Genomic DNA, 24,518 nt, shown 5'->3' on the forward strand with positions numbered 1-24,518 from the left:
CTTGGAACACTGGAACAAGACCATCAGAAATCGATAAGAAAACAAGGGAGCCATTGGTTATTATCTTGCGACGGTGCCGAACTTGAAATTAGCCGAAACCTGGCGACTCACCGAATTCCCCGTCTTCGAATCCGTGTAGGTCCGTGTATGTGTCGTTGAACGGCGTCGATCTTATTCAATGTGCACAGGTTCGTGGTGGAGTAATTAAGGAAGTTAACGCCTTAGGAGTTATGGAAGAGGGCGCGTTTGGCTGGCCTTTTGTCGGGAGAGTTCTGTTCTTACGAAGAGTCAGACGGCCGGCGATTCCTCACGATATGGGTCCATGTGGATCGGTGTGGATCCAGGAACTGGGCTTGGTGCTTCCATTCTGCCCGACCGCTGGATAAGGAGGCTTCTCGGTGCTGGATCAATATTAATCTTATGAGATAGATAATTCCATGGAGGATTTTGATTCATTTCTGGTTCTCTTCGTGAGCCACAATTGTGGCAAACCTATGCGCGCTGGGTTACTTCGACGTCTGTTCGTCAAGTACTTCGACCATTGTCCAAGCTCAATCTCATTATATCTGTTCATTGGTGGGCGGCAGTGGGCGAAAGATCGTCGACATGGTTTGTCAGGGGAACACCGAATAAGCTGGGACGGTTGCTCAATGCTACTTGTACACGAAGAGACAGTGGGGGACGACGCACCATGATCCGGATTCCGTGGTCGTTGTCCTTCTCTCATCGTCTCGGTATCTAGATCTGCTCACTACTCAGACATCGGTGAATGCATATAAGAAGTCAAAGCACCGTTCCGCCGAAGCAAAGAGCGTCAGCGTTGAGCATTAAAGTCTTCAGTATACTGTACCTCCCAGACGTTAGGCGACGTCCGGTGTCCCGAGGGGCCTGTCGCGTCGCCTATTTGGGCGCTTGTCCCGGTGTCCCGAGGTTCTTGTCGCCTAGGGTAATATATTTGTATTTTCTCGTATTTTCTTCAACAAATAATATAAAATTGTTTTAATTAGTGTTTAGATACAGAACTGCAAGTACCACTGCAGATGGACGTGAAATCGAGAAAGGTTCGAAGTACTGACCATTTGTACAGGGCCGGGTCACTCTCCCTCGGAGGGAAGGTGACTGGCCGTCGCCTGTGTCCCGCTGTCCCAAGGGTCCGTCGCCTCCTCACGGGAGTTCCCACGTTACGTAAGCGGTCGTCTAACTTCTGGGAGGTACAGTAACACTCGTAAGCGAGGGGTACCAGTATGTGAAAGCAACTCCCTCTCCACCTTCGTCACAGATAGAGAAACGAGAGAAGAGAAAGATAAACCAGAACCGTGTCATAAAATGAGCCTCCAAGCCATGGATGGGTATTGTCCAGAATGTACCATTAGTTGATCGAAGCGATGCAGAAAAAGCAAATGGACCAAGATCGTGCCACAAAGTGAGACGAAGGTATCAGTGAAGAGACTCGAGGAAACACCGTGACTGGGCTGTACTTCTATGCATATTGACATGAACGAGCAGTAAGACTCAGGTTTGAGCGGGTAACAAGATGGTGAAGCCAACGCGGACGTCGCACATGAAGTTATCATTGAGCTCCGCGTACACAAGAAGTTATCATTGAGCTCCGCGTACACAAGAATAGATAAGATATAGATTATAAGAAACAAACCTACACAAACCACGATCGACTTCGATTGTCCAGTCACGTCCTGAGCTTTGTCCTACTGAGCTCATGCACCATTCAGGCAACACGGCAGTACTGTGATTGAACGAGCTCACATTGCAAAGCACGGTTCGCACTCTTGAATGTAATTTAACTACGATATCTTACGAAGGGAATATATTAGACGCGAAGATAGAGGCATTACGATGAGGAAGTGACGTACCATCGGCGAAGAATAGTTTGAGCACTTGAATAAGGCTCGACTATACCGACCCACCAGCCCAGCATCGTCAGTAAAACTACTTCAAGCCGACCACAAACGGCCAGACAGAAATCCAGACAAAAATAGACTCACATCCTTCGTCTGGACCCCTTTTTCCAACAATATCATCAACACCCCCGACACCCTCTCCTTCGTCTCCTCGCCCTTCGCCCTCTCCCCACACTCAGCATCAGCATCGTTTAGGTCCAACAATGAATGAGCTTCGCCCTTCCGCGCCTTCAGCGCTCTATCCGCAGATATGGTGGTTTTCGTCTGGCCAGAAACGATAGTGGTGACGGAGCCCGACGAAGATGTGAACTTATTTGGTCGTGTATGGATCCTAGTGGGGTGGGACGAGAAACGTGGCACGAGGGGGAGATCCCTCTACGCGGTGGAGGTGGAAAAAGGTGGGAAGATGAGTATGATAGGAAGGATAGAAGCAGGTATGGTTAGTCGGAAAGTCACGCACCTCAAGATGTACTTCCTCTGGTTCTCCTTAAGGTCGAGTCCCTCAGGTTTGTACTGCGACGTCAGAAACTCCGTGGTGCGTACCCCTTCTCATCTTCCAGGACCGTATCATCAACTAGGACCGTGAACGTGGTAGGCTCAGCGGGGGTCATTGCTTCGAAGCGTACTCTAAACGAGAGGGGTAGAGCAGTCGGGATGGAAAGACGGTCGTGAGTATGTGGCGTTCATGAAGCCTTTTGCATGCACATTCGACGTACCTCGCCCACCACCGCTATCTATGCACTGTGAAAATTGAAACATCGAGACTACTCAAGAAATATTTCGACCAGAGATTGCATGCCAGTAGCGCACATTTCGTTATGTCGTACTATAGAGGCGGTCATCATGACTTGTGTATGTAGTATACCTGAGGATCGGAGTTTGACAAGCACTTGACGTGGATGAATTACTGCAGAGAAGACGAGCTTGTAGAGACGACGTTCGCAACTTGCGTTCGGTGCCCATGGTACATGGTGGGGAGGAAGAAGAGGAATATTTAGACGCCTTGGTTCTGGACGCCATAGTCGCGGTGCCACATCCATCCTTCGCCACACAAGAACATCACTTGAGCTAGAATTCAGAATCACGAACCACAGAGATGCATCAAGAATGTATAAATACATTCAAAAGAGAACCCGAATATGTATGGAGAACATTCCGCGGCCACACGAGTGACGATACGATAAATACATTCAGATCAACAACGAAAACGAGAACAACTGCGACGAGGAAAATGACAACGACGATAACGGCACAAGGAATGAAAACAGCTGAAAAACAGCGACAACAGCTAGAAAAAACAACAACAGCAACAATTCCACGAACACCGACAGCATCTTCGAGAAAGAACAACGACCGCCACACGGCGATACGAACAACATCAACAATAAGAGAAGTACATGATCGATAGCCGCCATCGACAAGTGTCGATGGACAGTACAGGAGCAGAAATACAAAACCAACGATAACAGTAACGGACGAAAGCAGGAACAAAAACAAACAAAGGTTAAGGTGACGAGACAGCAAGACAACAAAATGAGATGGAATAGGATGGGTGACGGCAGAAACTTCCATTAGCGATGAGTCCGGTTTGATCGGTAAGTAAAACGAGTTGGAGAGTGTGATAGACGATAAATAGAAAGGAGGTGCATAGGAGAGCGAAGATAGCGGAGAGCGAGACACAAGAGAGATAAAGAGAAGACAGATATACCAGAAAAAAAGGAATTAAAAACAACCTGCAGAGAATGAGAATGTCAGTGATCTTGTGAGTGCGACAACGCAAAAGGGAAGAAAGGACAACTGACACATTAAAGCTCTTCCTCCTCTTCCTCAACAGCAAAAGAGTGGGCAGCCATCATATTAGAGAAGACTGCTGATGAGACCACAATCCCACCCTCGGAAGAGAAGCCGGCCACACAATGCCTAGCGAATATGTCGTATCCGCTCATGCCCGTATAGTGGGGGTAGGACTTGACTTGGACGGCGACCCAGTTCTTCACTACGGTGTACCCCTGGCAGAGGAAGAAGGGGATCGGTAAGGTTAGACGAGCTAAAAATTCACGTTGGTAACCATGGTTCAGCTCACCTCCTCGTTGTACCCATCCTCATCTTCACCTTCATAATCATCTTCTTCATCCACGCCCCAATCCTCGTATGCATCTTCTACGTCCCCATACTCCTCTTCCTCCGACCAATGATCTTCCTCGGACCCAGACTCCTCCTCTGCCTCAGTGGAGGAGAAGCTAAGTGGGTGCTGAGTCGTCGCCTTCAGCTCGACTTCGGAGTCCGTGTAATGGACCTCGGAGTCGTTGTCGTAGTCGACAGAGCCGCGTGAGCCAACTGACTCGTCCTACACACCACAACAATAATATGTCAGCGGATAGAACGAGAATGATGGAATTTAAGAAAAGAAACCTACCGACGAGGTAGGAGGGCCTTCGATGTCGGATGCGAAGAGGACACTGTCCTTGAGGTCGGCATCGTCTTCGTCTTCATCTTCGTCCTCGACTTTGCTCTGATGAACAAAAACGTAAAGGATTAGATACGAGTCCACAACGATAAGACCAAACACTAGACAATGAACGGGAACATACGATCTCCAGGGGACGGAAAACGACTCGAGGAGAGTCGGGCGGCGTCAAGAGGGTATAGGTCGACGAGGCATCACTCGACCATGACACCCTCGAAGACCTTCCCGAGCTCAGCTCTGCCGCACGAAGGCGCGGGCTGTCCTCGAGATTCAGACAAAGCCTCTTGCGAGGCAACGCGATATTTTCCTTGTCCTCGTCCTCTTCGTCAGAGTCGGAGCTGGTCCCTTCCTCGTTGTCGGCATCGCCATCCGAGTTATATCCGGCCTCGAACTGGCGGCGCCGTTTCAGAGATTGCGTAGGGGACGGTGGAGAGGCGAGGGTGAATGCGGACGACGCGATGCCAGAGGCGGTGTCAGAGCGGTTGTTGGTGGTGTAGTTGGTGGTGTAGTCGGCGGGGGCGGCCATGGTGATGTTGTTGGACATTATTGATTGGTGTTGTTCGAGTTGGTGATTGGTGTTGTTGTTATTGTTGTTGTTGAGCTGGTGTGGTGAGAACTGGAGCGGCGTGGGAACGTGTCAGTGTCGGCCCTTCAACGAAGGGAGGGAGAGCGATGTTGATGAAGGGAAGTTTACTCACGGATGATATAGACGAAGCGTCGGTAACTAAAGGTTGGGAATATATTGAGGTTGGAGGAGAGTTTGGGTTGCGGAAATAGGGGCAGGGCTTGTATGCTGCATCGGCGATAGACGATGGTGGACAGACACGGTGAGCGTGCCATCGAAAACGTGGACGATGAGCAGGGCTTACGGGTCTCTCGTTGAGAGGTTCTTGTTGTTGCGGTTCGGTATTCAGAAAGTCGATCGGGATTGCGGACGCGTCTGCAGAGGAACATGATGTGTCAGGACGATGGCCTTCAACTATAACGCGCCACCAGCAGCGGAGAACGGCTCACATTCTGAGATACCCGTCTGTTGTTTGCGAAGACTGGTGGTGATCGTTGTAAATTGTCGCGTCAAGCTGTTTACGGTCGATATTTGCTGGGGCTGGTTGGAGTTAGCTGGGGAGCTAGGCAGACGGTCGTCGGTCGATAGATGATGGTCTAAAGCAAGAAGAAGAGCACCTGCGTGCGACGGAATATAAAGCAACAACGATATCAGCGTCGGAGTTGAAAACACGGCACAGCGTGACCGCGCGCCCCTGTGGCCGCTAACGCTTTGTACTCTTCCTGGAAGTCGACGTCGGTGCGTTCGCGCGCCACTGGTTGGCACTGGAACACGACCATCAGAAATCGATAAGAAAACAAGAGAGCCATTGGTTATTATCTTGCGACGGTGCCGAACTTGAAATTAGCCGAAACGAAACCTTGCGACTCACCGAATTCCGCGCCTCGAGGTCCGTGTAGGTCCGTGTAGGTGTCGTTGAACGGCGTCGATCCTATTCAATGCGCACAGGATCGTGGTGGAGTAAGTATTAATGGAGTTGACGCTTGGAAGAGGGACACGACAGGAGCGCGTTTGGCTGGCCTTTCGCCAGGAGACTTTCGTACATACGAAGTCAGTTAGATCGACTGATTTCTCACGATATGGGTCCATGTGGATCAGTATGGATCCAGGAACTGGGGGTTTCGTGCTTCCATTCTGACCGACCGCTGGATAAGGAGCTTCTCGGCGTAGGATTGGTCCTGTGAGATAGGTAATTCCTCGGAGGATTTTGATAGGTTTTTATTGATGCCAGGTTCTCTTCATGAGCTGCGAGTGTGCAGAACCTACTTGCGCGGTGCTGGGGTTTTTATTGGACGTACTCCGACCATCAAGCTCTTGGGCGATGTCCAAACTAAATATGATTCTGTGCACCGGTCGACAATAACGAGACAAAAGATCGTCAACATAATTTTTCAAAATCGAGCACATATAAAGCCAGTATGTTCTTCCATGAATGTAGGACTGACGGGTAACACTAGATAAGTCACGGTGTCTACTAACACGAAGAGACAGTGGAGGGGAAGACGTACTGTCCCAAATATTTCGAAGACTCGAGATCGCCCCAATGCCCATCTCCTTGTCCTTCGTCCATTTTGAGAAATCGACGGAGTGCGATACTTGTTCAAGTGTCCCGTGTGCATCTTCATGTCTGAGTTTGGCTGAAACTCGCTATCGAGTAGTATCTTCCCAGCGAACATAAGCAATCAAGCTTGAGGCATGACTACCGTGACGATAATGTGGCTCATTGACACATCGAGTTGTTCCGAGTCGACTAGGGGACGCCGGCAAAGCGAATTGAAACAAAAAAGACTAAGACTAGAGTCGGCATAGCATAGTATGTGCACAGTGAAAATAACAAGCCAACCACAGTTACAGTCCGAGTCCAAGAGCCTTCACAAATCAAGAGAGCGTAAGTATCCCGAACCCCAAATAGAATAGAGTATAACATAACGGAGACAGATGCCAAACGTCGCAAAGCCAGCCAGCCAGCCAGCCAGTCACCCAGACACTAGAAACCCCGAGCCCGAGAGACAAAGAGATGCATGTCACCGCCCAAGCCCAAGGTAATCAGAGTCAGAGTCTACGCCTCGAGTAAGTCGAAGTTCCAAAGGCACCAGAACGTAGTCTAGTACGAGTATCGCAAATGCTCTCCGTCTTCACGGTCGTAGTCGTAGTCGTAGAACACGTAGGTTGCGTTTCGGTCCTGGATCGCTCTTTGACCTGGTAAGGAGGCAACGGGAGTCCATCGTCCTTCTGCTCAGTCTTCACCTTCACGATATCGCCGTCGTTCTCGATATCGTCCTCCGCATCCCGCTGAAAACACAAGATGCCGAGCGCCACCGCCACATTTAGCCATCTGGTGCGCGTTCCCCCCCCCACACAATCAAATCAAACAAGACTCACCTCGTCACAATCATCAAGATTCATCCTATCCAACTTCAACCCCTCTGAGTCGGCAGCCTTCAAAGCCCCTCTCGACCACACTGGCACTGTTCCGCTACCGGTCTTGGTCTGAACGCCGGTCACAGGTAATGGCAAGCCATTTAAATGCGGCCGCTTGCGTGCTGAGAGTGTAGTCGAAGTCCGAGGCTCGATCTATAGAACGAACGAAAGCGATGTTAGTTAGACATTGACACACGAGTAATATGATCAGGAGAGAAAAGCGAACGTACACGATCAATAAGACTGAACAACGGAGCCGGAGCCGGCGCGATATATTCATATTCGTAATCGTCCATGAACGCAGACGAATGTGCTCTTTTGGCCATCCTGGATGATGAGGTCGTTGATGTTGATGTTGATCCACCGGCAGGCAAAATCCCAGTGTTCGATGCGAACGCCGATGTCGAGACTCGAGAATTAATGTTATTTGTGAGGGTGGCGAAAGCGGAGGGTTTGTCGGATGGAACGATGGCGATAGCGGACTGAGGTTTCTGTCATGATCGCAACGTAAGTCAGCGAACTCCACCCATAAGTCGACGTTGCGAGACAGACAGAGTGCACGTACAGTCTGGGATTTAGTTTGGGTTTCGTGTTGCAGAGGTTGCGCGACATGCTTGGAGTTCGAAAGTGCGGTGTTAACGTTGTTTAGATGGGCGTTCGGAGACAAGGACGTAGAGGAACTGCTCGTTAAGACTGAGGTCGACGCGGGGAACGCAGACATAGCGCGCACATCCGAGTGGGGAGCAAAAGAAGCCAGGTTCTGTCGGAGCAATTTCAAGTCAGCCTTCACCTTCCTTCCAAATCAATAAACGATGAACGTACCTCTTGCAAACTCGGACCAGCCTTGACTTTGACCTGCGATTTACTAGTACTAGTACTCCCATGGCCGAACCCGAACACGCCCGTCGGGAAAAAAACGCCCGGAACGCATCGTGGAGCGCCTGTACCTGTGCAGTGCGTTCGCATTCCTTCAACGACGGCCGGCGCCGCTATGGATGAAACAGAAACAGAGAGGCAACTTGACGGTGACGATGATGGTAAGGCTGATGTGGAGGTCGCGATGGAGGACGTCGAGATCGAAGTCGAGGATTGCGATTGCGATTGAGATTGCGATAGGAAGGACGAGGACGAGGAGGATGAGGATGAATTGGAGGACGAAGAAGAAGAAGAGCTTGTCATGATCATGGTGGGGGTGTCCTGATTGGTAAGTACATTCATGAGCGAATTAATGTCGAGGAGTCAGTACAGTTCAATCAACGGCAGAGAGTAATATAGCAAAGACGCATACCTCTTTCTCTACCTCGGGACGATTTGTCAATGGGCCTCCGGATAGATGTAGACGGACTGCAGCGCACAGGCGGAAGAAAGTGATCGTGAGTCCAATCCAATCCAGTGAAAATTGCTTGATAAGTTAAGAAAATATGGTTCTCACCCGTGGGCAGTGCCATAGATGTCGCCGGACATGGGACAGCCGATCTAGAGAAAGACGAGCTGGACGAAACGAAGGACGAGTTCGAAGAAGACGCCATGATCATCGCGCGAGGAGCCGTCGGTACTGGTAGGTTCTACAATGTCAATATACAGTACTGTGATCAGCCCATGACCACCCGCTGCATGCACGTTGGAATGTGGAATGAGATGTGCATGGTCGTACCTTGACCTTAGCAGTCCGAGCTTGCGCATTCCTGGCGAGTGAAAATGCTGCGTTCTCCGCGGAGAGGGTCTTCACTTTCTCTCTACAATTTCAAACGAAATACCAGCACAGTAAGGAGCGGGATAGGGTCAAAGGAAAGAACTAAACATAGAGATCAAAAGATGGTACGAAAGAACATACCTCAATTCCTCAATCTCCGTATCCTTAACCTTGCCTCCCTTGATCCCTTCCTCCCTTTCCTTGCGCGCCTTTGTCAACTCCACGTCCCTCTTCACACATTGCCTCCTCGCCTCTTGCTGCCCCTTAACCAGATCCTCCCTCTCCTCCTCCAGCCTCTTAACCTTCTCATCTAATCCCAGCACCCTCTCCTCCGCCTCTCTTCTCATGATATCCACCATAGCATCATACCGACACCTTAGACTCTCGAGCTCGCACTGCAACACCTCCACCTCCCGCATCTTCCCCTCGCACTCGTGCTTGAGAAGGACCACCGTCGTATCGTGCATGCGGACTTCCGCGTCATATTGACAAGAGAGCGCGTCATGTTGTTGAGAGAGCTGAGAGATGCGAGAAGAGTAAGAGTTCGAGAGTAGCGCGAGCCGGAGGGTATGTTCGCGGGCGGTGCGGGAGAGTTGAGAGCGGAGGAAGGAGATTTCTGAGATTGCGGGTGGAGCGGAGGGGAGGTCGTGGGGGTGGGGGTGGAAGGGCATGATGGAGTTGTCGTAAAAATTGGGCGGGTATAGGTTAAGGGTGGAAATATTAAAGGTATCGCGGGTGAGAGAGTAGGATATGTAGTAGGAGGGCGGGACGTTGGCGGGATGGAAGGGGGTGGATTTGACCACTCGGAGGGTCACCGCGGATTCGCCGCTCGAGAGTTGAACAATGATCAAGAGCCATCGTCTCGGATCGGATCGGCGACGCCACTTCCGTCTGGCACAATGTGGCCCACCTTCTTCTCCAACACACAATTTTCCCCACAATTTCCCCCTTCCATAAATACAGTATACGTACGGACGATATTCCTCCCCACTCGGACCAAGCACTCCATAAACTAGCAGTAGTGTAGGAAGTACATACCCGGTGCATCGGCGGAGATTAGAACGTGCTACGAATGGAGGAACGGGCTCACACGTGCGATAAGTAGCAGAGTCAGACTCTGTCATCACCGTCATATTTCTTTGGTCGTCCACATCCAAGTCCTCTCGAGCGTCCACATCCAAGCTTCAAGACTAAAGCTTTCGCTCGTCGACGCTCGCCGTAAATTATCCCTTATTTCTGCACCTTCGACTCAGTACTCAGTCCCGGAAGTCGACTCGACTCTTGACTGGAAAGTGAAAGCTATCCACACACCTCCGAAGTCTTTTCTACTAACCCAGTCGCTCACTCGCTCTACCACCACTTCGTAGAGCCAGCCACCCCCCGACAGTGCGTCCAACCTCACGAAGCCCACCCCAGCTTCGTCCAGGTCGCACCGTCACCCGTCACTCCCAGTCTTTGCATGAGCCTTCTCCATGCGCACTATGCCCTCCGCAACCAACAGGCCTTCCAGCGCCTCATCGAGGGCATCTCTAAACCACCTGCTCACTCATCTTCCTCCCACTCTCACTCGCACAACCAACACAATACGGGAACGAGTAATAGCGGCGGCCGCTCCTGGAATCGTCCCAGTATCCTCTCCTCCGCCCTCCAATCTCAGGGGCACGGATTGGATGTGAACGCGCGGGATTGGTTGGGTAGGACGGTATTGCATCTCGCATGCTCAGCGACGGATAGAGCTTCGGTCGAATATGTGAGGCTGTTGCTTGGGTGTCCGGGGATAAATGTGAATGCGCAGGATGTGGAGAATCGGTGGACGGCGTTGCATAGGGCGTTGTATAGCGGGAATATCGAGGCTGCGTGCGTATATCCCCTACCCTTATCCCTATCCCTCCTTCCTTCCCGCCTTCCCGCTCCTCCCTTGCCACTGAGGATGAGAATATGAGATGGCGATGGACTGACGTTGATGTGCAGGATCCTCCTGCTCCAGCGCTCGGATATCGACACGAGCCTGACGGACTGGGAAGGCTATCGCGCGTTCGATCTGTATAATACGACCGTAGAGGATACGAAACCGCCGAGGGGGATTGGGGCGGCGGAGTTGTTTACTTGGGGGACTAATAGGTGTGTGTTTCTCTTCTTCTCTTCCTCTCTTTCACACTCTGTTCTCGTTCCCGTCCTTGTTCTTGGTATCTGCGTATCATGGCCCAAGCAATTCCTCCGCCACGTTTGTTTGAACGTTGAGTAGGGCATGCTGTGGCCCGAACAATCCCTCTTCCCCGTTCATTCGAACCATTCTCCTCACCCATTCGAAACCCTCGTCATATCGTCAATCATTCGAGTCGAATGCCGCAGTCCGTGCCCCTTTCCATGTCGGGTCGGGCGCTAACCTGTGTACGGATGCTCGAACGTTCGAACGTCGAGCTCTCAGGCCTCAGGAATTCGCCATAAGTGACGGCGCCGCACGTGCAGAACCGAACCGAACCGAATCCAAACATTGCACGCTCACTGCTCAGATCGCAAAGACAGAAAAGAGGAATATGTGGTGTGGCCTTCAAAGCTGCATTCGTGCACGATACAAAAATGGAAGGGAATGAGGAGATTGTGTGGCGCCCGTCTCATTACTCGCCACCTTGCCCCTATCGCTGTACATGTCACCCTCCCTCCACCAACACAACCGGGACTCGTCTCGGCGAAGGCAGGACAAACCATGGGGAATATATGCGTTGTGGATTCGTTGGACATAGAACCATGACTTTGCTTTGTGTGGTGTTCTCATCCACCTCGTCCTCGTCGTCTCGCCCCTATCTTCCTATGCCCCTTCCTCCCCCAACGCAATCAAGTGTCGGAGAGGGTAGAAAGAAAAGAGGAATATATGCGCTGTGGATTCGTCCACGTTGAGATCCGGACTATGCTTTGTGTGACGTTCTCTGCCACCTCGTCCTCGCCGTCTCGCCCCTATGTCCCTTCCTCTATCTACGCGACCGAGATTCGCTGTGGCCAGGGCTCAAAGAAAACAGAGGGATCTATGCGTTCTGCGCTGTGGATTCGTGCACGTTCGACATAGAATCCGAACCATGATTTCGCTTTGTGTGGCGTCCTCGTCCACCTCGTCCTCTTCTCGCCACTCGCCCCTATCTCCCGTTCCTCCGGTTTCCCTTTCTCCTTTTCATCACGCCGTCTTATCTTCCATAACACCTTCTCATCATGTCTACTTTCCTAAACACTTCTCAACCGACACTGATCATCTCGCCTCTCACAGGAACGCGGCCCTAGGCCATAACGACTCCGACGACAGGACGTACCCCGAACAGGTCCTCATCCGCCCTAAGTCTTCCTCCAATTCCGGCGCACATACCAGGACGGACGCAGAGAAACAGAGCACGCAGGGTAAGGGGTTGAGGTTGATGTTGAAGAGCGCGGCGGTGAAGGAGGTCGTGATGGCGCGGTTGCATACGGGTGCGTTTCGCGAGTTTGCGCATTTTCAGTTCTACCTTGACGTGTGTATACATGTACAGTCATCGTCACCGACGAGCCGAGGGGAAATCTTAGGGTGTGTGGGTTCGCGAGCTCGGGTCGGTGAGCGTGTATTTCTTAATTGCACCAATGTACCACTTCTAACCACACCTCCCCCCCAGCCTCGGCCCAACCCCAGCCCAACACTCCCTCTACACCCCAACCCCCCTCCCCTCCCTCGACCAACACAAAATAGTCTCCGTCGCGCTCGGGCAGGACCACACACTCGCGCTCACCGAGGCTGGCTCGGTGCTTTCGTGGGGGTTGAATAGGTTTATGCAGTTAGGGTATGTCGTTGAGGGTGCTGCGCCTTCAGGTGGGGCAAGTGGTGCGAAAGTAGTGACAGTATCAGGGGCGGGAGGACCAGGAGGAGGAGGAGGAGGGGACGAGGTACAAATGACGCCGCGGGTGATAGCGGGCGGGTTGAAAAGGGAGGTCGTTAGGGGTGTGGCGGCGTGTAAGACTGCGAGTGCGTGTTGGACGGGGGAGGGGGTTTGGACGTGGGGGAAGAATGGGGGGCAGCTGGGTGCGTTCACGTTTTACCACTCTGCTGGTACTCTTAGCAAGGAAAGTTGACGTGTGCGGTTTTTTTGGTGGCGCGTGTGTGTGTGTTCTAGGGTACGATAAAGCGACGCAGCCGGTGCAGGTTTCGCCCCGGTTAGTGACGAAAGTGACGAGGCCGGTTATTGCTATCGCGTTAACGGTACGTCCAATTGTCCACATTATTTTGTCGTCGTCTTCAGCCGCTATTTGGAAGGTGTCTGACGGTTTGCTGGGCTTAGGATTCCGCGATGGCTTGTCTGCTCGTTACGAAGGACGTGGTTCTGTTATGGAACGATGGGTTATCGAAGATTAAGTACGTCTTTCTCTCTCCCTTCCTCCTCTTCCCTTCCCTCACCTCACATTCCCTTCTCCTCCTTATCCCCACACCTCGCTAATCCATCCCATCCATATCATCGCACCGCCCCGTCCTAACATCATTCCCATCGCACGCAGTTTCCCAGCCCAAGGTTTCCCCTCCGAGATCCAAGCCTACCGCCCGCCGCAAGCCGTCAATAACGCGGCCATCGCGAAGGTCGTGTGTTCGAGCGGGGGAGGGGAGAATCTGTTTGCGGCGGTTTCGGAGAATGGAGAGATTTTTACGTTTGGGCCCACCGACGTTGGGAGCAGTGGTGGAGGTGGAGGGGGGTTTGGTGGTGGTGGAGGCGGTGAAGAACGTGGTGAGAAGGAACGTGAAAGGGAGAGGGAGAGGGAGAAGGTGGCGACGGTGAGGCCGCAGAGGGTATGGGCTTTGAGGAAGCAGTGGAGTGCTGTGAGGGTATGTGACCCCCTTTCCTTTTCACTTCTCACTAGCCAACTTCTTTATGTTGATTCGATGCTCACCGTCTGTTGTTCGTTCATCAGGACGCGGCGCTAGGCGCAGACGGCACGATCATCATCTGCACCGAATCAGGCCACGTCTTCGTCCGCTCCCGAAACCTCAAAGCCGCCCCCTCCCTCCCAAACCTCAACCTCAACGCTCCACCCTCTCTTTCCACCCTCTCCACACACTCAGCATTAACATTCTCGTCCCACGCGTCACCCTTCTCCGCGCCTTTCCACACCACACTCCCCAGCTCTTCCTCCAACAGCAACAGTAACGGTAACAAGCCGTTCAAGTTCCACAGGGTACCGTATATACAGCGCGTGGTGGCTGTGGGCGCGAATGATACGGGGGCGTTGAGCGCGTTGAGGAGTGAGTTTAGGGGGGAGAGGATCAAGCTCGACGTCGATGAGGAAGGAGGTATGGGTATAAATATGGGGAGGGGCGGGAGGAGAGGGATCGAGAGGGATTTGGAGGGCGTTAGGCCGTGGGTTGGGTTTGAGGATCCGGAGGGGGATGGGGAGAGGGTCGAGCCGGGGATATTGGAGAGGACGGTTCGGAAGGAGGGGATGGGTGAGGGGACGATGAAGGTGGCGGGTGGGAAGCAGGGGGAGGGAGTGCAGGAGACGTTGGAGGGGCCGGTGGAGGAAGAGGAAGAGGCGGAGGAGGTGGGGGTCGAGGAAGATGTGAAGGGCTTGGAGGAGCTGTGGAGGGTCGTTGTGAAGGATGAAATCAAGAGGAAACAGGAAGGTGGGGATGGGAGAGGCTTGTTCACGGATAGGAATATTTGGGCGCATGGAGCCGATTTGAGTGTGCTGGTCAAGTGGAAAGGCGGAGAGTTCGAGCTCCCGGTGCATCGGGTGTTGATGGCCGCGAGGAGTGAACCGCTGACGGGGTTGTTGGACGGGAGAGTGGAGAGTTTGAGGGATAAGGAGACGGGGATCTCCATGAGCGTCCAGGGCTCCTCGGCGAAGTCGTTGCTCGTCTCGGGCTGCCACCCATTCTCGGTGCTCATTATCGCGCATTATATCTACTCGGACCAACTGCTCGCGATCTGGGACAATCGAGTCTCGAGACGGATGCAGCCCCTGCTCTCCACTGGCGGTGGCGGTGGCTCCAAGAACTTGCAGGCGGCACAAGTGACGAAGGAGCTCAGGGGGTTGGCGAGGTTGATGGGATTGGAGAAGGCGGAGGAGGCGTTGAGGAGAGCGGCCAAGTATGAGCCCGAGGGGACGATGGTCAGGGATATGTGTCGCCTTTTCAGGACTAGTCAGCTCGTCTCTCCTGCCACCACCACCACCGCCGCCGCCGGTCCTGTGTCCACGGGAGCGTTGAAACCGGACGTTGTGCTGAGATTGGCGGATAGGGAGGTGTATTGCCAGTCTGCAGTTTTGAGGGCGAGGACACCGTTCTTTGAGGCGTTCTTTGGGGAGGAGGAGTGGACGAGGGAGAGGTGGGAGGGCGATGATGAAGGTGCCGATGGAGGGAAAGTGTTGAGGATTGAGCTGGGTCATTTGAGGTGGAGGGCGATGGAGTATGTTGTGAGGTTTATGGTTTGTGGGGAAGAGGAGGGAATATTCGATGGATTGGGTGAGTTCGAGCTTTGGCTATGCATCACACATGCCTTACTCATTTGGACCTGGATTGTTGTAGATTTCATTGAGACCGTGGATACTTTATTGGACTTCATGTTCGAGGTCATGTCCGCCGCAGTATGTGTCATCGCCCAGCCTCTACGCTATCTTCCCATGTTTGACCATCTCTTCTCCACAGAACGAGCTCCTCCTGGACCGTCTCCTGCTCATATGTTCCTCTATCATCCTGAACTACGTCACCGTGCACAACGTCTGCTCCATCCTCGCCGATTTCTCGTTCCTCGACTGTACGCCGCTCATGGATCGTCTCCACCGCTACATCGCCGTCAACATGGAAACCCTCCTCGAATCACGCATGCTCGACGACCTCACGCCCCACCTCATCCGCTCCATCGCCTCCTCCGTCCGACACCACCAACAGCTCAAGCTCCCCGTATCGCGATCCGACCTATTAGCCAACCAAGCAATGCAGAAGCCCGAGATCGCTCGTTGGTTGGCTGAGCAGGATATCCCGAAACCGATCGTAAGGACAGCGAGGCAGGAAAGGGAGGTCAACGCGAAGATGGCGATGTCGCCTAGGTTGTCGCCGAAGAGGAGCAGGAAGGCTTCGGGGCCGTCATCGCCGATGAGCAGTCCGTTGGTGAGACCAGCGCAGAAGGCGGCGACGGCGTCTGGGCCGCCACCACAGGGAGATGATCTGTTTGCGATGGACGATGCGGATTTCGTGCCCGCGTTGAATCTCGGTGCTGACGCTGTGCATACGAGTTCGAATGTGCCGACGCTTGGGGCGGAGAGTGGGGTTCTGCCGGTTGTGTCTGGCTCTCCAGGGAAAGCAGGGCCATGGAAGGCAAAATCGGCTGGTCCTCGGTCAGTTGCTCAATTCATCGTGGTGTTTCGAGACTCATTTCTTTTGCCATCGACCTTAGTGTCGATATGAAGGCCATCCTCGCCGCCGAGGAAGAAGAGTCTCGACATGCACAACTCCGTCATGCCAGCTCATCTTCTCAGCTCGTCAAGGGCAAAGCGACCGCGTCGAGAGAAGACATGAAGAGGACGCCCGTCGATCCTGCTCCAGGTTCCTCTGTCCCCGGTTCTTCGGCGGGTCCGTGGCGGGCCACAATGGCTCCTACCGGTAACGTTCCGTTGGGTCCCACTCCGGGTCAGGTAGTCAATACGCCGCCGAGGGAGTTAATGCTCCAGGCAAGGATGAAGGAGTCTCCTAGGGGATCGCCGTCGCCGTCGATGAATATCACTCCGGGCCCCGCTACGCCTACGAGGGCGTCTGGTATGGGTATGGGGTCGTCGAGACCTTCGCTTGCGCCTGTGCAACCTTCGATGCCTGGTTTGGGGCCTGTAATCACGCCATCGAGACAGGCTCCGTCTAAGCCGTCAAAGTCGGGACTTGCAATCTCTCGTCAAGCATCGTACGTCCTCCCTTCGACGGCTCCATTATGCGTTATTTTGTCGTGCTGACTGTTCTTTTGTCCTTGTTCGCTGCTGATCATACAGAACCGTGGGCAGTAACAGCGCATGGACACTCCCTCCCGTCCAACCCATCGTCGAACCGACGCCCAGCGCCTCCCAAGCACCCATGTCCTTCGCCGCCATCCAACAATTACAGCTCGAGCAGGGCGTCGCGCCCGCGAAGGATAAACGGTCGTTGAAGGAGATCCAGGAGGAAGAGAGGGCAAGGCAGGCGGAGGAGGACTTTTTGAAGTGGTGGGCTGAGGAGGAGGAGAGGGTCAGAGTGGAGAATGAGCAGATCGCGGCGTTGGTGTCGGAGCAGGGACAAGGGCAGACACAGCGGCGTGGGCAGGTGGCTGGGTCGAGGGGGAAGAAGACGAAGAAGCCGAGAGGGGAGGGGAAGGGGAGGCCGTCGCAGTCTAATGGGCAGGGCGGGGAGCAGCCAGCTGAGGCCTCTAGGACTGGTGCTGATGCGGGTGTGGCGGGAGTGTCAAAGGGGCCAAGAAGTGATGGGCGGAAGCAGGGGTCTCAACAGCAGCAGCAGCAACCACAACAACCACAACAGGGTCAACCCAAACGGCCATCTGGCTCGAATCGTAAGGCTTCTAGTAATGCGAAGAACGTCCCTCGCTCGAACGCGAACCCATAGCATCCCATGGGCCTGATTATCTAACTTATGCATATGTCTAGTCTCTATGTGGCCATTTCAGTGTCTCCGTTCCTGTATAAGTACCTTTTTTACACCTTTCGTTCTCAAGTTTGGAATGTGTACGTAGAAGTAGATCTCTGGTTTTTGTTTTACCTGCGTTACAGTATTTCGGTCCTGGCTATTCTCTTTCGTGGTAGATTCAGACTTTTCCCATGTATACAAGTAGAATGATCCTGTAGACTTTCAAGTTGTAGGTCAACGTCAATACATGTATAGGATGCTCACGAGGCTCGTTGTTCTATCACTGCTTTCTGTATATCTACAATCCCATAGCCTCCGACACGTCAGGTTCAAACGCACCTTGGATCGAGAATGAGTGTCCAGTAAAAAGACAGAAGACCTCCTTCAGAAGTCCACTCGCAGCGTGTCCAGCAATAGAGGGTCATAAATCGCTACATATGATATAACATTATTACAAGCGTGAGTTTCATTCGTACTTTCATTTACAGCTCGTGAGCGCCACACAGTCAGATCGGTGGCCCCTGACCAAGCAGCAGCGAGGGATCAACTGCAGAACGGCGTGCTATTCTTGATACCATAGTACTGTCGAATCCATAATAGTCACGGTCGTCAGCAATCCCAAGACCTCCAAACATGAGAGCAAACACTCACCACCAAATGGGCATCCGCATCCCCGAACACGACAGAGTCCGAACAATCCGGATCTTCGCCATCGGCCGCGCACTGTGTCGTATTCTCTGGAGAGGCCGGGTCTGGGTTTTCCCAGTACTCGATTCCTGGTTCAGAGGGATGCGGTGAGTAAATAAGGAACAACTTTTCGGGGTGGTGGGTAAGGGGAGGGAAAAAGTTACTTACCGTGGTGGCGGTAGCCAATAGCTCGAGGGATGAGATGAGGAACACTGCGGTGCAACATCTGAGGCTCGAAAAATAAGTATTTCGAAAGTGCTTTGAGGACTTACATGTCCGTTGTGTGGACCGCTTAATTCGCGAGAGTTGATTAGCTAGAGCCAAAGAATGGCATCGATCGTGCATAGAAAGAGAGCGTACATCGATATGCATTCGTCCCGAATTTATCATTCACCCAGTACGCATAGACATCATTACCTGTCCGCACTTGTCCATACGTATACATTCGTACAGAGCTATTCAAGTTCACGTACACAAAATCAACCATCGATAAATAAATCTAGTGGCGAGAGGTCGTAATATACGCACTTCGACGGGAAGTTCTGCTGTAGCGTGATACCAGCGAGAGATGCCAGCGAACCGCCGAGTGAGTGGCCCGAAGTGACGAGAGCGTATCCGGGGTGAGCGTCGAGCTGTTCTTGAACGATAGAGAGAACGGTCGACGCCACAGAGTTCCAGCTGTGGGATGGAGATATGGTTCGAGTTCAGCCATGTCGAAGTCAAACTTAAAGGAATGGAACTTACGCAGTCAGGAAGCCAAGATGTGCGAGCGTGCCAGCTATGGATATACGAGGAGGTTTTGGTTTTGGGAACCATAGCTTGGACGACGATATTGTCAGACGCACCTGGCGGTGAAGTCCCACTGGCTTTGAACGGTACCAGAAGGATATCTACATCTGTAAGATAGTCCTGCAAGGTCGTGCTAATACGGACAAAGACAAGAAATGTCAGCGTTCGGCTGAATTACCAAACGCATCTGGCAGGGAAATCTCCCACGCACCTTCCACGCAGAGACACGATGATTTCCTGACGGGTGTCATCTCGAGCGATAAAGCCTTGGGTATCCGTAGAATTGTTACTGAACTGTGAAAGAAGTTTCGTCGGATCAGGACTGCCAGCAAGTATTCAATATTGGGAGGGAGTACTTCGGTAACGAGCGTGTTCCCACTCGGGGAAGCACAAGTAGTCGAGTACGCCGAGAAGGCGTATTCGACATAAAACGACAGGTCGTCATAGAGTTCTACGCGATGTGAAGAACAAAGATATCAGATCGCGTGATACCCTCACGGTAGTATGGGCATGCGCACCTTGCGATATAGACCTTTTAACAGGCACGGCATGGACCACCTCTCCTAGAAACGTAGCAAGCACGAGAGCAAGATTAAGGACGCGCATAGTAAGCCAGCTAGCTCAGTGAAAGAGTCCCAGCAGCACTCCTTTTCACTATGAGCGGTCAGTAGGCACCGAACTGGCAGGTGAACTGGTCAAGGCTCAGAGCAAGGACAGAGGCTGCGGGGAGAGCACAATGCTTGCATCTCCTCCCCGGCTTATAAGGACATGAACTCGACAGGAACGCCCAGGGATTGCCCTGTGAATGTGAACCCCAAAGATCCGGTGACCTGGCTTCTGCGGACGGAGAAAGAAAGGCGATCGAGGGGATCATGACACGATACAAACGACGAACGGAAATCTTCCTCAAAGTCATGGGGAAAACGCTGAGAAGATTGGCGTCCTCGCCACGCGGACAGAGACTCCTGAGAGGACGCGTTCATCTGCCCCATTTTTTCACATTAAAAGATGTCGGGCTGAAGTTAGGCTGCGCAACTTGGCGATTACAGAGGATTATAGGGTCTCATACAAGCTTTTGTGCTCTGAAGGGGATGAATGACGCAATTTTAGGTTAGGAGTTCATACCGGTCAGAAGGTGGCAGGATGTCGACGTCGATCCGGACGCAAACTGCTCTGCAGCTTTCCAGGGAAAGTTTTCGAGGGCGGCAAGCTGTGCACGACAATTCCAAGAAAATTATCTCCGCGATATTCCCCTCTCATGACAGTCAGCGTAAACGGTAGTTGTTCCCTCGTGGACAGTATTCAAGCTCAAGTCGTGTGACCCTCCTGAGGCCTGAACGATCGCCGTCGCCCTAAAAATGGAGTGGAAGTATTGTTTGAATAGCTGACGCCATCACGTACTCACACTTGTGAAAAGCATATGGTAGTAAGTATAGCACGTTGGGTGGACGTCGATGAAGAGGTTAAGGGAGAGTGGCGACCCCGGCAACCCTATGTTCATCAATAAACGGATCAGTACGAGGTGTCAGGGGGTCTTCTGCTGCTATATCGACCGTAGGTAGCGCCGCGCGCCTGAGTGTTGTATCTTGATACGTGACCGTCATGTCTCGGTTTGTGCGAGCTTCAAAATATCGGTAAGACGTTCTATATTATCCATGTTCGCTTGTAGATATTCATTTTGAAGTCTTTTAGCCATGTTTTCGGCCAGCAGAGCAAAAAGGAGCATGGCTTGGACAACTTGAAGGTGTCGAACAGTGCTTGGGATACGAATCTCATCGCTGCGTCGGGCGTACGTTCAATTTGGATCGCAACTATTTCTACAAACTAATGGTATGGTGTATTATATCAGAAATACATCAGTGTCAACTGGAACGCGTCGGGAGGAGGAGCATTTGCCATTCTGCCCGCACCGTCCCCCTTCGGAGTCACCAGCACAATTCCCTTCAAACTCCCAGACATCATTCCTCTGGCTCGTAGCCACACCGCTGCCGTTCTCGATACCGACTGGTCTCCGCACAGCGACGATACCGTTGCATCTGCCGGCGAAGATGGCAAGGTCATGATTTGGAAGGTCGAAGCATCCCAGTTCGAAGATTGGGGCACTGAGGGCTGGCAACCGCGCGACTTCGACCCCGTCCTCCGTATCGACGCATCCCCTCGTAAGATCGGTCAGGTCCTTTGGCATCCAACCGCGCAACATGTTCTCGCCAGTGCTGCAGGCGACCATACTGTCAAGCTCTGGGATCTGGGCTCACCCGAATCACCGAAGTCGGTTCTTGGCGGACACGGAGATGCGATCCAGAGTCTCGCATTCAATCCAACTGGCCAGGTTGTAGTGACGACGTGCAGGGATCGTAAGTTGAGGATATTCGATGCGAGGGCGGGAGGAGACGCGGTCAGAGTCGCGGATGGACATGGCGGGATCAAAGGCGCGCGGGTGGTGTGGATGGGTGACAAGGATCGGATCGCGACGACCGGGTTCAGCAGGATGAGTGACCGGCAGGTTAGTATTTGGGAGACGGGCGGTTTGGGCAACGTCAAGACGATCACGCTCGATCAGTCCTCTGGTGTCGTCATGCCCTTCTGGAGCGACAACAATATCTTGTTTTTGGGTGCGTTTTTCTTCTTCCATCGTCCTTAATCCAATGTTCTGATCGGCGACGGTAGCTGGAAAGGGGTAAGTCCTGAGAGACCACAGAGTCATTCTTCATACTGACATCGCCGCAGAGATGGTAACATCCGCTACTATGAATACGAGAACGACAACCTCTACGCCCTCGACGAGCACAAGTCGAGCGATCCCCAGCGTGGCATGTGCTTCCTTCCCCGCCGCGCCCTCTCCACCCCCGACTGCGAGATAGCCAGAGCCTACAAGATCTCAGGCTCATCCATCGAAGCCATCGCTTTCGTCGTGCCCCGAAAGGTGCGTAATCTCCCTTCTAACCCCTACCCAACATTCATCTTGCTGAATCCCCTTTCCAGTCCGACTCCTTCCAATCCGATATCTTCCCTCCCGCTCCCTCCGCCGAACCCTCCCTCACCGCCGGCGAATTCTTCTCCGGCAAGCCTCCCTCTGTCAAGCTCGTCAGCCTCGAAAGCGGAGTCACGACCTCCGTCCCTGGTACGCCCATGACCGCCCCGACACCGAAGCAGACCGCGCCGCCACCGAAAGCAGAACCTGTGCCCACGCCTGCGTCTCCACCATCTGCACCGGTTGTCAAGCCTGAGCCAGTCGAGCCTGCCACCCCAGTGTCTGCCGTCGTGTCCTCGCCCGTGGAGGCCAAGGCTCCTTCGCGCTCTTCGACTTTCGGTGCTGTAAGTCTTGTGCTACTCCTATGTATGACCGCAGTACTAGAAGCTGACGTTGGTCTCTGTGTTTCCTTTACTTTTGAATAGGACGCCGGCGCCGCTTTACAGGAAGAAAACTCGAAGCTCAATGCGGACCTGCGGGAGGCGCGGGAAAAGATCAGGAATTTGGAGTTGCAGGTGGAGAGTATGAAGGCGAATGCGCGTAAGGCTGCCGAGGCGTTGATGAACCAGTAGATTCGTGCGGGACGGGACGCTAGGAAGGGGAAAGAAGTTAGGGATGAGGATGGTCGATCGGTTTGTCGTCTTTTTTTTGTGTAGGAACGCGGAAATTTTGGACATTTGCTTTCGTTTTCGACAACGCTGCCTTACGAATGGGGTTTGGTGGAATGTCTCGCCACCGCCACGCTATTGCTGGAACGGACGCAAACCGTTTGCATATCCCAGGATGAGCGAAAATCGTGGATGGTTGTATATCCCATTCCACGAGACAGTTCACTGGCACTTTTCTTGTCGGAGCATTGTGAGTCGCGTCCTCCTGCATCTTTCGAGGCTGTGGTACTTAAGCTGATTTGAGACGCATCGTTTGCAGTTTCCGATCACTGAGCACTTGTGGCACTTCCTCTCAGTCTTCTAGACGAGCTGTGAACAGACGTCATACCGGCGATGCACCCAGGACACTGGCGGCGCTGTGAATGTTTCAAACTGTTTTAACTTACAACTCAGCGTTCAGTCCTTCCACGCCGCGAATTTGACGCTCCGCCGAACAAGGCCATTGACCTGCCCAATATGGTGCCAGCGGAGGTAAAATCATGAGGAGCCGTGGGTTCGGATCTAAGTTGGACTGCGTTTTGATCTTTACTGCATTAATCTCAGACATCCAGCCATCTTCCGCACACATATTCGATTTCGGCTTCAGCACTTGAGCAAACACCACGTCAAGATGTTTCTTATCTTACTAGCCCGTTTGGTGCAGTCTTCCACTATCACCGATGCTAGACAGGGTTGGTCGACGTTTGCCGCTTCAGTCGTATTGTGAAGGCCCAAACTCTCCGTCCACAGCGTCCGTTACGAGACTCATAACCTCCACATATTCGCGCTCACCAGCGTCCCGTGGGCCTCTGACGGGTGCCTTGTTGCAAGCTATGCGACTGCTGCCAGATTGTGCCGCATCAAGCCATTTCTGGCTTCCTCTGGCTTCCTCCCAGTTCTGTCCAAGCTGAGGTGGCTTCCTTCAGGTCACTCCCCTTTCAATCGCGCGCGCTTTGTCGAAGTCGGGATAAGCGTGGATCTTCCTGCGATCTGCCGAAGGTACATACATGATCGACACGAAGAGTCGACTCATCTGGTCAAAGCTATCGGGTGGCATCGATGGTGGCAAACACATGACACTCTTCTAAGTAAAGCGTGTCTCTATGGAGAGACTCTGTAGGATATGTTTTGAGAGCACTCGAGAGCAGATCGCGGTATACCGCCGGCATCCCTCGAGACCATTCCCTTCGGCGACAAGATTGCGGCAGCGACTCATCTCGTTGTTGTCAACGCCATAAAGTCCAGGGTTGGATGCTTCATCTTACGGCAGTTATATGTACGTTGTCGAGTCCACAGCTGGGGCCGTTGTGGGGCAGATTTCTTCCGCGGCACCCGGGTGTTTGGCTGCCCTATGAGGAGGCGCAAACCAAAAAATAAATAAATGCGCTGAAGGCCGTGATGCGAACCGCACCGAATCTCGCGACAGACTGCCATGAATCTGCGAGTGCGCAACGTGCATTTGTGACTTCTTCGCTCAGCCTTTACAAGGGGTCATCGTTGTCGGTTTTACCTCCCAAGCGGACGGAAGATCCTCCCGCGGTCGACCAAATCCGTGCATATTCGTATACGTACTCCCGCAGGGGGCAACGCCGTCTCACTGCCATAAAATGACATCCTCCAACCATCTCTCGCACGCTTCTCCTTCCCGTTCGTCTTCTTGTTCTTCTCCCTGATCCTCGCTCTTACTTGGTTGATCCCTCTCTTGTTGATCTTCAGAATCCATCACTCGTACCATCATCACACACCGACTGCGA

The 24,518-nt window shown here is 52.9% G+C and overlaps 5 protein-coding genes across 5 annotated transcripts; 2 read left to right on the forward strand and 3 right to left on the reverse strand.

Moving 5' to 3' along the window:
* Positions 1-1,575: 1,575 nt before the first annotated feature.
* STEHIDRAFT_173186 (uncharacterized protein) lies at positions 1,576-2,530 on the reverse strand (the record flags this gene model as incomplete). Its single annotated transcript, XM_007311564.1, has 6 exons — positions 2,483-2,530; positions 2,380-2,432; positions 2,004-2,294; positions 1,872-1,911; positions 1,765-1,811; positions 1,576-1,706 (listed from the first exon to the last, which is right to left on the reverse strand). Coding segments are annotated over exons 3-6 (252 nt in total), but the record flags the coding sequence as incomplete, so codon positions are not given.
* An 831-nt stretch (positions 2,531-3,361) lies between these two features.
* On the reverse strand, positions 3,362-9,736 carry STEHIDRAFT_173187 (uncharacterized protein; the record flags this gene model as incomplete). The annotated part of the gene is made up of 17 exons (XM_007311565.1): positions 3,362-3,652; positions 3,722-3,928; positions 4,003-4,266; positions 4,336-4,431; positions 4,511-5,002; positions 5,085-5,326; positions 5,401-5,568; positions 5,823-5,882; positions 7,063-7,243; positions 7,334-7,525; positions 7,603-7,863; positions 7,938-8,132; positions 8,195-8,569; positions 8,661-8,716; positions 8,805-8,937; positions 9,027-9,108; positions 9,207-9,736. The coding sequence occupies 16 exons, from the start codon at positions 9,734-9,736 to the stop codon at positions 3,725-3,727; spliced, it is 3,531 nt and encodes a 1,176-aa protein (XP_007311627.1). The 3' UTR covers positions 3,362-3,652; positions 3,722-3,724.
* A 744-nt stretch (positions 9,737-10,480) lies between these two features.
* On the forward strand, positions 10,481-18,005 carry STEHIDRAFT_88236 (uncharacterized protein). Its single transcript, XM_007311566.1, has 13 exons — positions 10,481-10,922; positions 11,037-11,186; positions 12,325-12,521; positions 12,581-12,641; positions 12,701-13,104; positions 13,196-13,281; positions 13,361-13,434; positions 13,575-13,896; positions 13,983-15,531; positions 15,595-15,653; positions 15,715-16,403; positions 16,463-16,960; positions 17,046-18,005. Exons 1-13 carry the CDS (start codon positions 10,525-10,527, stop codon positions 17,647-17,649), a joined length of 5,091 nt encoding a protein of 1,696 aa, XP_007311628.1. The 5' UTR covers positions 10,481-10,524; the 3' UTR covers positions 17,650-18,005.
* An 81-nt stretch (positions 18,006-18,086) lies between these two features.
* On the reverse strand, positions 18,087-19,861 carry STEHIDRAFT_143259 (alpha/beta-hydrolase). Its single transcript, XM_007311567.1, has 11 exons — positions 19,665-19,861; positions 19,503-19,597; positions 19,358-19,440; positions 19,203-19,279; positions 19,102-19,135; positions 18,886-19,035; positions 18,718-18,812; positions 18,630-18,648; positions 18,526-18,569; positions 18,322-18,446; positions 18,087-18,252 (listed from the first exon to the last, which is right to left on the reverse strand). Exons 1-11 carry the CDS (start codon positions 19,750-19,752, stop codon positions 18,214-18,216), a joined length of 849 nt encoding a protein of 282 aa, XP_007311629.1. The 5' UTR covers positions 19,753-19,861; the 3' UTR covers positions 18,087-18,213.
* An 820-nt stretch (positions 19,862-20,681) lies between these two features.
* Positions 20,682-22,867, forward strand: STEHIDRAFT_106319 (microtubule binding protein). The gene is made up of 7 exons (XM_007311568.1): positions 20,682-20,780; positions 20,839-20,935; positions 20,996-21,758; positions 21,814-21,823; positions 21,874-22,069; positions 22,129-22,461; positions 22,543-22,867. Exons 1-7 carry the CDS (start codon positions 20,749-20,751, stop codon positions 22,687-22,689), a joined length of 1,578 nt encoding a protein of 525 aa, XP_007311630.1. The 5' UTR covers positions 20,682-20,748; the 3' UTR covers positions 22,690-22,867.
* Positions 22,868-24,518: the final 1,651 nt, after the last annotated feature.

This window comes from Stereum hirsutum, assembly GCF_000264905.1.
Source record: "Stereum hirsutum FP-91666 SS1 unplaced genomic scaffold STEHIscaffold_28, whole genome shotgun sequence".
In the NCBI taxonomy this organism is placed as follows: Eukaryota; Fungi; Basidiomycota; class Agaricomycetes; order Russulales; family Stereaceae; genus Stereum; species Stereum hirsutum.